The sequence below is a fragment of the Chiloscyllium plagiosum genome, unplaced genomic scaffold (assembly GCF_037043375.1).
Source record: "Chiloscyllium plagiosum isolate Xiang-an unplaced genomic scaffold, Cpla_swu_hap1 HiC_scaffold_11, whole genome shotgun sequence".
Classification (NCBI taxonomy): Eukaryota; Metazoa; Chordata; class Chondrichthyes; order Orectolobiformes; family Hemiscylliidae; genus Chiloscyllium; species Chiloscyllium plagiosum.
Genome location: NW_028270149.1, coordinates 15,914,122 through 15,928,612, shown reverse-complemented (window position 1 = coordinate 15,928,612; position 14,491 = coordinate 15,914,122). Strand labels below are relative to the sequence as shown.

At 41.8% G+C, this 14,491-nt stretch overlaps 1 protein-coding gene across 3 annotated transcripts in view; it reads right to left on the bottom strand.

The window, feature by feature from the left end:
* Positions 1-14,491, bottom strand: part of rnf128b (ring finger protein 128b) — a 156,886-nt gene that overhangs the window by 14,619 nt on the left and 127,776 nt on the right. For all 3 annotated transcript variants that reach the window (XM_087991863.1, XM_087991864.1, XM_043705147.2), the window contains 2 exons: positions 3,259-3,330; positions 1,344-1,426 (listed from right to left, as the gene is read on the bottom strand). In XM_087991863.1, coding sequence (XP_087847989.1) covers positions 1,344-1,426; positions 3,259-3,330 — 155 coding nt within the window. The remainder of the gene's footprint in view (positions 1-1,343; positions 1,427-3,258; positions 3,331-14,491) is intronic.

Genomic DNA, 14,491 nt, shown 5'->3' with positions numbered 1-14,491 from the left:
CAAGTGAGCTCTCCAATTTACACCATTTCACTAGCACTGAGCAAACAAACACAAGGGCATAATGATCTTTCTGAAAATACAATTTTTTTTAAAAAAATGAGTGACCTTCCTGACCCCCCCATACACAATGCCTCAATCTGCATCCCTAATAATTAGTGTCCCGTCCTCACCGATAGTCACATCCCATTGTCATTGCACGCCAAAATTATTCATGAGGTGGAGGTGCCAGTGTTGGACTGGGGTGGACAAGGGCAGAAGTCACATGATGCCAGGTTATAATCCAACAGTTTTATTTGAAATCACAAGCTCTCAGAGGACTACTCCTTCATCAGGTGATGTCACTTCACCTGACAAAGTTGCAGTGCTCCTAAAGGTTGGGATTTCAAATTAGCTGCTGGACCATAACCTGGTGTCATGAAAATTATTCACATTTAGTATTTCATGGTATTTCTATTTCTCTACCTCCAATACCCTGTAAAATGTTCCTACTTCAATAGGATATCATTTCAGGTTTTGTTCATTCCTGGATACTAGTCACTACACACAAGTATGCTCCATATTCCAAGTTAAAAATCACACAGCACCAGGTTATAGTCCAACAGGTTTAACTGGAAGCACTAGATTTCAGAGCGCCGCTCCTTCATCAGGTGGTTGTGGAGGATAAAGCAGTGGTGCTCCGAAAGCTAGTGATTCCAATTAAACCTGTTGGACTATAACCTGGTGTTGTGTGATTTTTATCTCTGTACACCCCAGTCCAACACCAGCATCTCCAAGTCATGGCTCCGTATTCCAAAACTGGCCCAATGAGGTTTTTGCTCCAGCCAGCTCTTCCTCGGTGATTTGCCCACTACGCTGATCAACATCAGCTTACAGCACCCATGCTAACCATTTATGGATCTGACTCAAGCATCAATTTCTGCAGCACTCGACGATACCACTTGTAGCTGTCACAAGAGTATTGGCAAGGTCCAGAAGCATTACAGCTAACCTGATCTGAGGAAAGTTCAATTCTCACCTGGATTTCAATCACATTTATTGTGCTGCCCCAGGAAAATCTCTCCATATCTATTTCACAGCACTCCTTCATGACTTAATTCTCATGTTTGAGTTTCAACACATCAGCATTAGCAACATATTTCAAATATTCAATGTGGGAAGAAATCATTCACAGTTATTGCTTTTATTTACTCATACACAAGTTTCCTTTTGGCATGTTATAAATTGGATAATTTACGTTTGGCAACGATCATTAGATTATAAAAGACAACTTATTTCATCAATTCCCTCCATATGATGGATTCTGGATGCTTCAAACAATTACATATAAATTATGGAGTACTTACTTGCAAGTCAAGATGCGAACAACATCATTGGGCTTGTAAGCTTCAATGCACACTGCACAACTATCAGCATCCGGACCAGTCTCCTGAAGATCAGAACCAGAAAGGTTAAGTTAAATCTGCTTTCAGTTGATTGCCGATACAAGGTCCATATCCACGAGACCACCAGAAAGAGCAGCGACAAACACATTAATGACCAGAGACCAAACTGTGAGGAAACTCAAAATCGCCAGCTCAAAAATCAGCATACATACAAAAGTAACAACAATGGAGTTCCAACAACGCACTTACTTGACAAATTATGGAAAGACCCACAAATTGATATTACATCTTCTTTCCCCAAGTGAAATATCTAAACTAAGAAAAAAAAAGGGCAAGATTCTCTCTTGGTAACGAGCTCTGAACATGGTCACAACAGAACCTCTCCTGCAGAATTCTTAAAACATCTCTGAAGAGGTCAAAGCTATCTGTCAACTGAAGACAGAGCTTCACACAAATCAGACAGTAAACACAAAATGCAGGCAAAACCTGGGCAAGCACCAAACACATCCAGACAATTTTGTTGGGACTGCATAGACCTGTATTGTGGAAATGTCAGAGACAGTGCACTGACTTCCAAACAATTAATCAACCCAACCATCCAAGCACCACAACGCCCCACCTCAGACAGTCATCGAGTCATAGAGACGTACAGCATGGAAACAGACCCTTCGGTCCAACCTGTCCATGCCGACCAGATATCCCAACCCAATCTAGTCCCACCTGCCAGCACCCGGCCCATATCCCTCCAAACCCTTCCTATTCATATACCCATCCAAATGCCTCTTAAATGTTGCAATTGTACCAGCCTCCACTTGGGTTCAGAAATGACTGATTAATCCATCGAAGTCCATCTGAGAGTGGACATAAGTTCAGCTCAATGCTAAGGACCCACCTCATAAGGGCAGTGGGCCCCACTCTGGTGAATCCCAGACTCAAGAATGAACAAACAGAAGAGGAAAAATAGTCTCATTCTGCAGCTGGGCTTTGGAAGCTAGCCATTCCACCCAAAATGTGACCCTTGCAAATGGATGAAATGCCAATTGCTCATTCACAATAATTATACAGGACTTCTTCTCTCGAGCTGCATATCATACAATAGCTCCCTTACCCCCCACCCCCCTTCCAGGTTCTAATACCATCTAATGCAATCATGGGTGATAGAAAAGGTGCAACATTGCATTAAATCATAGTATCCCTACAGTGTGGAAGCAGGCCATTCGGCCCATCAGATCCACACGGACATTCCAAAGAGCAGGTCATCCAGACCAACCCTCCTCGTAACCATGCATTCCCCATGGCTAATCCACTTAGCTGGCCTATCCCTCAACACTATGGATAATTTAGTATGGCTAATCCACCTAACCTGTGAATCTTTGGACTGTGGGAGGAAACCGTAGCACCTGGAAGAAACCCACACAGACACGGGGAGAATGTGCAAACTCCACGCAGACAGTCGCCCATGGTTGGAATCAAACCCTGGTCCCTGGCACTATAAGGCAGCACTGAGCCACTGTGCCACCCCTTAAAATGGTCAATTTCTGATTAAAGCTTAAACCTGCATTGATGCAAATTATTTCAGACCACCCAAAATTGCACAAGTTGATTAACTCCCAAAGCAAGGACTTTTCTTTTGGCTCTTTTAGAGAAATAATGGCTCCATTTCAGTAAGAAAAGCATGAGCACACACGCTATACAATGTTTGAAAATGATAATTTATCTTCTTGTAAAATGAGTAAAAATTAACTTGTGGACTGGCTCTCCGTTTTGGCACCCATTTGTACTGAGACACTAATCCCCTGCCAATGCCAAACAAAAGAATCCATGAATATCCAGCATTTATCCTTCAGTCATGTTCAGGCAGCTTATTAATACATACCTGATCTCCATGCTTCAAGACACGTAGGTCCAGTTGGTTAATAGCTTTCTTGGCTTCATGTTTTAGTTGCTTCTGCAAAAATATTAAATATACCATGACCAAAACATGACAGAAGCAAGTTTCCAAAATATGTCACTCAATTTTGACTTTTGTGACACATTGTCTTCATTAATAGGACACACATTACATAAGTAAGTTTTAACAGTATTCTCTATCGAGAAAAAGTTTGAAAACAACTATATTCATTTCTACAATAACAAAAGCAAAGTACGGTAGCTACCAAAGATCTGACATAAAAACAGAAAATGCAGGAGAAACTCAGCAGGTCTAGCAGAATCTGTGGTGAGAAACAGCATTTCAAGTCCATTAGATCATTTCTTTGGAACTAAAGGGATTGTTTTAGATATTTTTTAAAATCAGCCTGTCTTCAGACAGGTTATGAGACATGATTAGAGTGGTGCTGGAAAAGCACAGCAGGTCAGGCAGCTTCTGAGGAGCCCTGATGAAGGACTCCTACCTGAAACGCCGATTTTCCTGCTTCTCGGATGCTGCCTGACCTGCTGTGCCTTTCCAGCACCACTCTAATCTTGACTCTAATCTCCAGCAGCTGCAGTCCTCACTTTCACCTAGTTGATTTTAACCTTACTATGAATCCTCTTGCAAGGATGCCTACCTTGAAGAAGTTCTCCTCCGCTCTCCACAAAGATCTCGGAGTGTCTCTCTCACTGCAACCCCAGGTTGTCTCCTGTCTTGAAGCTCTTCAACCATGTCCTGAAACAGACTCGCCACCACAGCCACACCTGCTTCCTCAGTGCCTGCCTACGCAACCGACTTTTCCCACATGGTCTCAAGACTACATTCTGACCTGCACAGTTTGGATCTGGACAAGGACAACTAGTACAGACACCTGATGAAGGGCTCCTGCCGGAGACATCGATTTTCCTGCTCCGCGGATGCTGCTTGACCTGCTGTGCTTTTCCAGCACCACACTAATCTTGACTCTAATCTCCAGCATCTGCAGTCCTCACTTTCGCCTATGTTATGAGACATCTCTGGAGCAGACAGGGACTTGAAACTAAACTTGTGGCTTAGAGGTAGCGATGCTGCATCACCAGAATATTCAAGACACGGGTTGTACACTGTGGAAAAACACAGAGTGGAGGAGCAGGAAGTGTAATGGATGGTAAAGATACTCCACAGTAAAAGACAAAGGGGGTGCAAATGGTAGAGCAAATGAAGAGTAGGTAGACCAAATGAAGAATAGATGTTAATAGCTCAGCTTCACTGAAAGCAAACCCACACAAGCAAGAAATGGAGTTGAGTGATGGGAAGGGAAGGGAAATGCAATCAAAATGGGGGATGGAGGTCACTGTCTAAAATTGGTGATCTCAATGTTGAGTCATAAAAGGTTGTGGAGTGCCTAAAATGGATGAAGCCTCAATGTTCTTCTACTTTGAGTTGGGCTTCACAGAAACCCTGCAGTGGATCTCGAACAGAAAGGAAAGCAAGTACTAGCTCTGCCTTTCGTTCAGCAGCATCTCGACCATCTGTTCCTCCTCCTCTGATTTTTCCGCAGCTTAAAACTGGTCACTTTTACAGCCCCTTCAGTTCCGATACAAAGCCATACTGCACTTTTGAAATAATAACTTTTTCTCTCTCTGCAGAAGCTGTTCGACCTGCTGAGTTTCTCCAGCCTTTTGGGTTTCTCCTTGATATTTATTTAGAAAGCACCTTTAACATGAGGAAACATTCCAAGGCATTTCCCAAGAGAAACACAAAATTTAACACCAAGTAACAGAGATATTAGCTCAGTGACCAATAACTTGGTCAAAGAAATAAATTTTCATGCATGCTTTGCATATACATAAGAATGTTTGCAATAGGAAGGGAAAGCCAAGATACACTTTGGTGAAATAAATAATTATTTTGAAACAAGGTGGAGGAGTATGTAGTTACTAAGTTTGCAAGTAATTAAACTGCATTTCTCTGGCTCTTTAACATCTTTGTCAGAATGTCCTAATGCACATCAAGTGCACTTGATTACTTCAAATGCAGCCATTATTGCTGCATATTCAAATACACCAATTATTTTGCTCAGTAAAGACAGCAGAAATAGTGAAGCGAGACTTTCTTTGGTAGTGTTAGTCTAAGCAATCTAGGTTTGTTTAATATATCGTATCAGTTGCATGCATGACACTGTGGTCTTTTGCTATAAATTCTGTGTCTTATGATCTTGCTCCACAGCCACCTGAAGGAGCAGCGCTCTGAAAGCTAGTGCTTCCAAATAAACCTGTTGGACTGTAACCTGGTGTTGTGTGATTTCTAACTTAGTCTAAGCAAAAATAGTGATCACTTCTCTTCTGTGCTGTTGAGCTTTCGAGTCTACCCAAACAGATAGGAGGGGCACAGATTTTTCACAGAATTGTTACAGCACAGGAGGCCATTTGGCCCATTACACCTGCACAGTGTGTTCCACTGGGTTTCATTACAGGTAGAAGATCCTTTATCCAAAATGCTTGGGACCAGCTGCTTTGCAGAATTCGGAATTTTTCGGTTTTCCGAATAAGTGGCAGCTTAATGGTGAAACTTTTAAAAATCTTACTGGAGGAGCTGACTCCTAAGTAAAAACAGCTGCTTGGCCACGTACTTACTCCCCCCCACATTGCACCTGAGTGACACACATCGAGTGGGTGTTGACTTGGGTTAACTTTTGCACGCCAAACAACCTTGTTAATGAGAAAAAAAACTTCACAAAAAACCTTCAGATTTCGGAGCTTTTTGGATTTTGGATGTTCGAGTAAAGGATCTTCTGCCTGTACTTTGTGCCAGTTGCCTGCTTCCTCAGAGCCAAATGTTTTTTGAAAAAGCAACCTGATTTAAAGGGCAGTGCAGCAAAACATGAAAAATTGCATTTCTACAGAAACTCTCAACATGTTTTGCCGCAAATTAGGTACTTGAAATACATTTACAAATGTAGGAAAAGCAATAACAGCAAGGTTTCGCACAGCAGCTCCCCACAAATAACGATGTGATGGCAGCAAGGCAATCAATGTTCATGCCTGTGGTTGATCAGTCAATGTTGGCCAGGACACCAAGGGAATCCCCCTGCTCAACTTCACAACAGTGTCATGGCCAACTTTGAACTCCACCAGAAATGGCATGTGGTACTCCATTTGACAGCTCATCTGACTTATAGCATCTTCATCGACTCCATGCTTCTGACCCCTGGCCTGGAACCAGGAAAATCTTCACTGAAGTCGAGTGTGCTATCATGTGAATGTTACATGAGAAAACAATTCTTTGTACTTGCCCTATCACTGGTCTCGACACTTCAATAAGGCATTTGATAAGATTCCCCATGGTCGTCTGATGAAGGGCATTTGCCTGAAACGTCAATTTTCCTGCTCCTTGAATGCTGTCTGAACTGCTGTGCTTTTCCAGCACCACTCTAATCCAGAACATGATGGAAAGTGAAGTCGCATGGGGTCTAGGGTGTACTAGCTAGATGGACAGAGAGCTGGCTGGGCAAGAGGAGATAGAGAGTAGTAGTGGAAGGGAGTTTCTCAAAATGGAGAACTGTGACCAGTGGTGTTCCACAGGGATCCGTGTTGGGACCACTGTTGTTTGTGATATACATAAATGATCTGGAGGAAGATATAGGTGGTCTGATTAGCAAGTTTGCAGATGACACTAAGATTTGTGGAGTAGCATGTAGTGAAGGGGGTTGTCAGAGAATGCAGCAAAGTGTAGATAGATTAGAGTGTTGGGTGGAGAAATAGCAGATGAAGTTAAATCTGGGCAAATGCGATGTGATGCATTTTGGAAGATCCAATTCAAGAGTGAAATATAGAGTAAATGGAAAAGCCCTGGGAAAAATTGATGTGCAGAGAGATCTGGGTGTTCAGGTCCATTGTACCCTGAAGGTGGCAACACAGGTCGATAGAGTGGTCAAGGCAGCATACGGCATGATTTCCTTCGTTGGACGGGGTGTTGAATAGCAGAGTTGGCAGGTCATGTTACAGTTGTAGATAACTTTGATTCAGCCACATTTGGAATACTGTGTACAGTTCTGGTTACCACATTACCAAAGGATGTCGATGTATTGGAAAGGGTGCAGAGGAGGTTCACCAGGATGTTGCCTGGTATGGAAGGCACTAGCTATGAAGAGAGGTTGAGTAGATTAGGGTTATTTTGATTAGAAAGAGGAGGTTGAGGGGGGATCTGATTGAGGTCTATAAAATTGTGGGCGGCACGGTGGCTAGCACTGCTGCCTCACAGCGCCAGAGACCTGGCTTCAATTCCCGCCTCTGGCGACTGTGTGGAGTTTGCACATTCTCACCGTGTCTGCGTGGGTTTCCTCCGGGTACTCTGGTTTCCTCCCACAGTCCAAAAATGTGCAGATTAGGTGAATTGGCCATGCTAAATTGCCTGTAGTGTTAGGTGCAGGGGTAAGTGTAGGGGAATGGGTCTGGGTGGGTGCGCTTCGGCAGGTCGGTGTGGACTTGTTGGGCCGAAGGGCCTGTTTCCACACTAAAGTAATCTAAAATCATGAGGTATAGACAGGGTGGATAGCAAGAAGCTTTTTCCCCCAGAGTGAGGGACTCAATTACTAGGGGTTACGAGTTCAAGGTGAGAGGAGAAAAGTTTAAGGGAGATATGCATGAAAAATTCTTTATGCAGAGGGTGGTGGGTGCCTGGAACACGTTGCCAGCAGACATGGTAGAGGCGGGCACGATAGCATCATTTAAGATGGATCAAGACAGATACATGAATGGGCAGGGAGTGAGAGATACTGATCCTTAGAAAATAGGTGACAGGTTTAGAGAGAGGATCCGGATCAGTGCAGGATTCGAGGGCCAAAGGGCCTGTTCCTGCGCTGGAATGTTCTTTGTTTTTTGCTGGCCTGGGTCATCAGATGCATGATGGCCAGAGCATAACAGCTTCTGAGCCCTAAAAATCCACCAGATGAGGCCTACTCCTTGGGGGATCCACTGACAAATACTATTTTGTAGTCTTCTTCTTGTGGGGTAGAGGTCAGGGTGAGAGGGAGGGTCAGAGATGAGAGCAGGCTTCCACCAGCCATGCCTGTGATGTGGAGGGGGGCAATTGAAGACCCCCAACATCACAACCTCAGGTCACCACTGATTCCTAGTCTGGAATCCGGTCACCATTCTTGCCCGCTGGGGAACTTAGGAATTGGAGACATGTTGCATCAAGGCCTTTAAGTGGTCATTAATTGACCTCTTAAAAGGACCTTAAATTGGTGAAATTGGGAAAGCAGCCCTGGGACCATCTTGCCTGGTACAGAATAAGAGGGAAGGTGGAGAGTTTCTCTCCAAGGCCAGCTCACCCGACTATTTCCACTCCTCTCCACCTCCAGGGAAAACTCTGCCCACTGTTTTCTTTTATTGGTACTGCCTCAAAATGACTGCAAGTTTCCATTAAAAGCACATCAGGAGAAGATTCAACTGACTGACTCACTCTGGGGAAATTCCATACATTTCCAATTAAAAACTCAGTGCTAATTCAGACATCAAGCCTCGTAACAGAAGAGGTTACGCGAGTGACGCAATTTCTGGAATTCTCCAAATATGGCGTGACCCCCTCAAACCTAAGAGATAAATTTGGCACTGGAGGAAAAATAATCCCAAAGATTCAGCACGTACAAGCAAAAACAATCCATGATGCTACCTAACCTACTGAGATTTTCCAGCAATTTCTGATTTCCAGCATCCATAGTTCTTTGGCTTTATTGTCAAAGAAAATTAATTTTTTGGGTGGGTACGAGAGAAGGAAGAAAAAGTACGGGGAAAACCAACTTTAATATTTGAAAAGATACAATGTCTTCTCGCAACAACAGGATCTGATGCCTCAATAAACAAATTCTGTACTTTCCAATACTTTCTGCCACACATGCTAGAGTTGTCAGAGAATCTAATCCTTTCTTTAACAATATAAGGTATCATGGTTTATAATTACAGAATGCATATCTGTTTTGCATTTGAGTCCATGTTGCCCTGGCCTGGACAATGATTATCAAGTACTCTACAGTGTCATTGTTTATCTTAGCACAGATTTTACTTGTTTACTTTTGGAAATATCTTTTGTGAACAAAAACTGCAAAAGACAAATCTTGTGGGTACATGTACATTGAGTCATTAGCTCATAATTTCAGCACTAAACTAGGAGTGACAGGGCTACCAGGCATGGGTCACATACTCCACAAGTTCAGGGACACAGGCCTAGACTTCTTTATTTCAGTTTGCTCAGACTGAATACGTCTTACTTTAAAAAGGGTTATTCTTAGCAGTTTTGCCTTACTGAAAGGTTGTCAAGACACCAGAAGTGCAGTGGCTTCTGTAATCCCAGATGTATAGAAATTCTAACAAACATGCAATGCAACTAAATGGCCCATTGGACTGAAAGGTTTGAAGCCTTGTATCAAACCATCAGTAATCGTTAGTCACATATGAAAGATTTCTTTTCTGTTTCTAGAAGTGTTTGGGGGAGGGGGGGCGGGGGGAGAAGGGGGTCACCTAAATTGATGTGCAAGCACCGAAAAGCTCTCTTTGGAGTGACAGTGTCTTCAGAATAACACAAAGAACATCTCTCGAAATCCACAAACAAAAATTAAATAGTTTGTGGCAGAAAATATCTTGGCATAGTTTGCAGATTCAAACAAAATATAATTTGAGTTATGACAAATTCACTATAGTTCAAGCTCTTGTACATATAGATATTAGGGCAGAAAAATCTACTGTGAACCTATTGGATAAATCAATTAATAAATACTGTGACTATCAGACACATTCAGTCAAGAGAAGATAATAAGTTCCAAATAACTCCCGCTGAAGTTAATTCCTTTCTGCACTTGACTTGAGCATACATTCCCTTGGACTTTCTGGTTGAAGCAATGAGGCTATCGGTGCTCAGAAGTTTAAATATGCAAAGTAACTTCATGTGACTACAGAAACTCAGTCAAAACAGAACCAATCAACAAGCTGCTGTTGACATTTCCTGTTCTTCCAGAAGTCATTGTGCTGAAATAAGTATCTAATTGTCTTGCCTTTGCCTTTGCATGCAAATACTGACAGAAAATCCCAGGGCGAGTTTGCATGACAAAGGGCTGGGGGCATTTGTACAGCAGTGACCTCAAAATCCAATCCATGGAGTCTAAGCCTGAACCCATTTAACACAAGTCCACTCCACTGGGGGTGGTCATCATGTCAAGGAGTTTCCAGATCAGTGGATGCCAGCCTGCTAATGAAAGGTCCTCTGTAAACACCCAGTGAGCATCAAGATAATATTCTAGCAACAAACATGACACACAACCCAGTGTGTCACACACCTCTCCAACCACTTGACTGAGCGCTGTGGGAAATAAAATGAGGTAATTAGGAAGTAAGCTCTTCAAACTTGCTTTGCTTAGCATGTTGATAAACAATATTTAGGTTACTGTTTCCAAGTGCATACTAACGTAAAGAAAAATGGATTCTTAATCTCATGCACAGCCGTATTCCATAGCACAAGCTCGAAGATGAAATTATTATCAGTAGTCAGATTGCTTTAAGTGTTATCAATTGGTGTGCATGTGTGTGCGGACATGCACATACATGTCCTTACATCCACCACTTCCTCTAAATATTGGCACTCAATGATAGAGCTGGACACAATAGCAGAACCAGTGCAGGTATGTTGGGGCTGAATGGCCTCTATCTGCACCATTACCATTCTATGATTCCGTGAATTGTAGTAGCTTTACACATTGAAGATGAAAGATCATTTCACCTAAATTGAAAACATTGTTTGGAAGGAAATAAAACTTTTTTTTTAAGAAAGCTGGTTTACACACAGTTTAAAAGCTTTTTGTAAAAAATTCAAAACGGTGTTGTTAAGAGGATCAACAGAAACTGTAAAAGTAATTTAACTGAAATGGATCCAAGGCCAGAACTGGTGTACTGCAGAAGAAATGTTTAGTAGTACAAAATATAACAAGGTATAACTAATCAAAACAAGAAAAATACTTTTGATTCTTGCACACTCTAATCATAGAATGTAAAAGCTCAATTCTGTGTACAAACTGAAAAATCTGTGGAAAAAAAAACAGAAGAATAGTTTTGATTGGTGTTTAAAAATCCTTTGAAATGTTTTGATAGGAATGAAGGACAAGGTGAAACTGTTTCCACTGGCAAGAGGATTGATAACTAAAGAACACAAAGCTTATAATGAACCGGTAACAGGATCAGCAGGGAGGGGAGTTTTCTTTTTGGTTAAACATTTGAAAAACACAATGAGTTATGATAATTTGGAAGGCACCAAAACAAACTGCATAAACACTCAAATAAAGGAACAACGGGGAATGAAGGGCCGTCGTACTAATTGAATAGCTCCTTCATAGTGACAGCATGGGTATGATGGGTCAAGTGGCCACCTTCTAGATAAGTATGTACTGTAATCTTGGCACTAAATGTAGTTATGTTGCATAACACAGAACTGGATTTGTCAATTTATGGAGCTGAACCTGGTAAAAGATTCATTGTATAACTGAAGAATCTACTCACGTTCTTGCACTGCTTATAGAATCAGAGAGTCATGGAGCATGGAAAGAGACCCTTCGGTCCAACTAGTCCACACTGACCATGTTCCCCAAACTAAACTAGTCCCACCTGCTGCATTTCGCCCATATCACTCCAAACCTCTCCTATTCATGTACTGTTCCAAAAGTCTTTTAAACATTGTAACCGTACTCACACCTGCCACTTCCTCTAGCAGTTAGTTCCACACACGAACCACGGTGTGTGTGGAAAAAGTTGCCCCTTGTGTCCTTTTTAAAAATGTTCTCCTTTCACCTTAAAAATATAATCCTAGGTTTGAGCTTCCCCAACCTCGGGAAAAGACTGTGGCTGTTCACCTTATCTATGCCCCTCACTCTTATGGCCAGGAAGAAAAGTCCCAACCTATCCAGCCTCTCCTTATAACTCAAACCTGTCAGTTCTGGTAACATCCCAGTAAATCTTTTCTGCACCCTCTCATACTTAGCAACATCCTTCCTCGAGAAAGGCGACCAGAATTATACACCGTACACCAAAAGTGGTTGCATCAAGGTCATCCTTCAAACTCCTACGCTCCAGTGAAATAAAGTCAAACAGTTTAATTTGTTAAGCATCAGTCACTTTTATAGAATGATGGTATAGCAGATCCATCCTTGTAATGTAGGCTGTAACAAGCAGGTCAAACTAAACAACATCATTGTAAAAATGGCCATTTTAATCCATCTAGTACCTCGGATTAGGGAAGTAATCTCAAAGTAAAGAATCAAGATCTCAAATGTTAACCTCACACTTCAGATATTGCCTGAGCACACAAACATTTTTAGTATTGGTTTTAAAATATTCTTAAAAAACATTTAACATAAAACTCTACACTATTCCTGATGTCCAGGAATTTGCTGAGATGGTTTATTCTAGGATATCTCAAGCCAAATTAATCAAATTAAGCAATACTGTATGGGGATATGACTTTCAGTAGCTTCACGATTGACAAGGGTTGACACAGGGACAGGTAAATCTGATCCTATCCTTCTCAAAATGTATACAAACACAAATAGCCAAGTTGATAATACTGCCGCACAGAGAAGCTGTAACCATCACAAAAAACCTACACAGATAGAGCCATCCACACAAACATGTATATGGGTGGACACAGTCATGTGATCACCTTTAGCAAGGTCACGCATACTGTAAATCCAATAGAAACTTGTAGCACAAGATGTAGAAAAAAGTACAGTTCGATTAAATGGTTTTTTCCCCAGGGAGGGGGAGAAACAATTGCTGGGAGGTAAATTACCCTGACAAAGTACTTGTCTAAAAGTGCACTATCAAAACCTGTTCAGCGAACTTACAGCAAGCTATCTGCCCTACGCAAACATTTTCACTGTGACAACCTGACAGGAGTGGAACGGGAACAATAAATCATTGACAAGACTGGTTTCTGCTTCCAAAGATTGCTCAGCCTTACTCAAAACTTACAAAAACAAGGTTCTGTCTTTTAACCATGATGTGGAGGAGCCGCTGTTGGACTGGGATGGACAAAGTTAAAAATCACATGACACCAGGTTATAGTCCAACAGGTTTATTTGGAAGCACTAGCTTTTGGGGCACTATTCCTTCATCAGGTGGTAGTGGAGCTGGGGTCATAAGACACAGAATTTATAGCAAATGATTACAGTGTCATACAACTGAAATGATATATTAATCAAACCTAGATTGATATTAACATTTTCTTTTTTAGAATGGGTTGCGGTTTCAGTTCATTAATATGTACATTCTGGGATTTACATATTAGTGACCCGAAATCTGCAACTCATTCTAAAAACGAAAGACTTAACAACAATCTAGGTTTGTTCAATATATCATTTCAGTTGTATGACATTGTAATCATTTGCTATAAATTCTGTGTCTTATGATCCCTGCTCCACAGCTACCTGATGAAGGAACAGCGCCCCAAAAGCTAGTGCTTCCAAATAAACCTGTTGGGACTGTAAATCGGTGTTGTGAGATTTTCATTTTTTAACCATCATATAGCTACTGCCCTGATTTAATGATCGAGCACTTTATATGGTATTTTGTGGTTCAGCTGAAATGTAAAGCATGAGGAAACAATTTAAACCACAGATTGCATTGTAATCCTTTCAACTGCGTGTGCCCCGACTGAAGTTCTTTTCCGTATCTCAGCAATATTTGAAATTGGCAGTTCATTAGTTTTTATTGGTCTTCTGAATAATCCTCCATCAAACCTAAAAAGGATACATCCATATCACAAGTTAAAAAGAGTTGACCAGTTCCTCGTGAGGAAACTCAAAGGCCACAGTCTATGTAATACATGGTTACAGACAGTACTTGTATCATTTATGAAACCACAACGGATTACAAAAGATCACTGCAAAACAAAAAAAGCTGGCTATCTTTGTAAAGCCAAGGAATGGCAATCTTCAATAACAAGTGTGGAGAAAGTGAGGACTGCAGATGCTGGAGATGAGAGTCGAGAGTATGGTGCTGGAAAAGCACAGCAGGTCAGGCAGCATCCGAAGAGCAGGAGAGTCGACATTTCGGACAGAAACCCTTCATCAGGAATGAGGCTTGTGGGTCGGGGCTGAGAGATAAATGGGAGGGGGTGGGGTTTAGGAAAGGTAGCTGAGAAGGAGATAGGTTTCAATAACAAGTGTTGCGGGTAG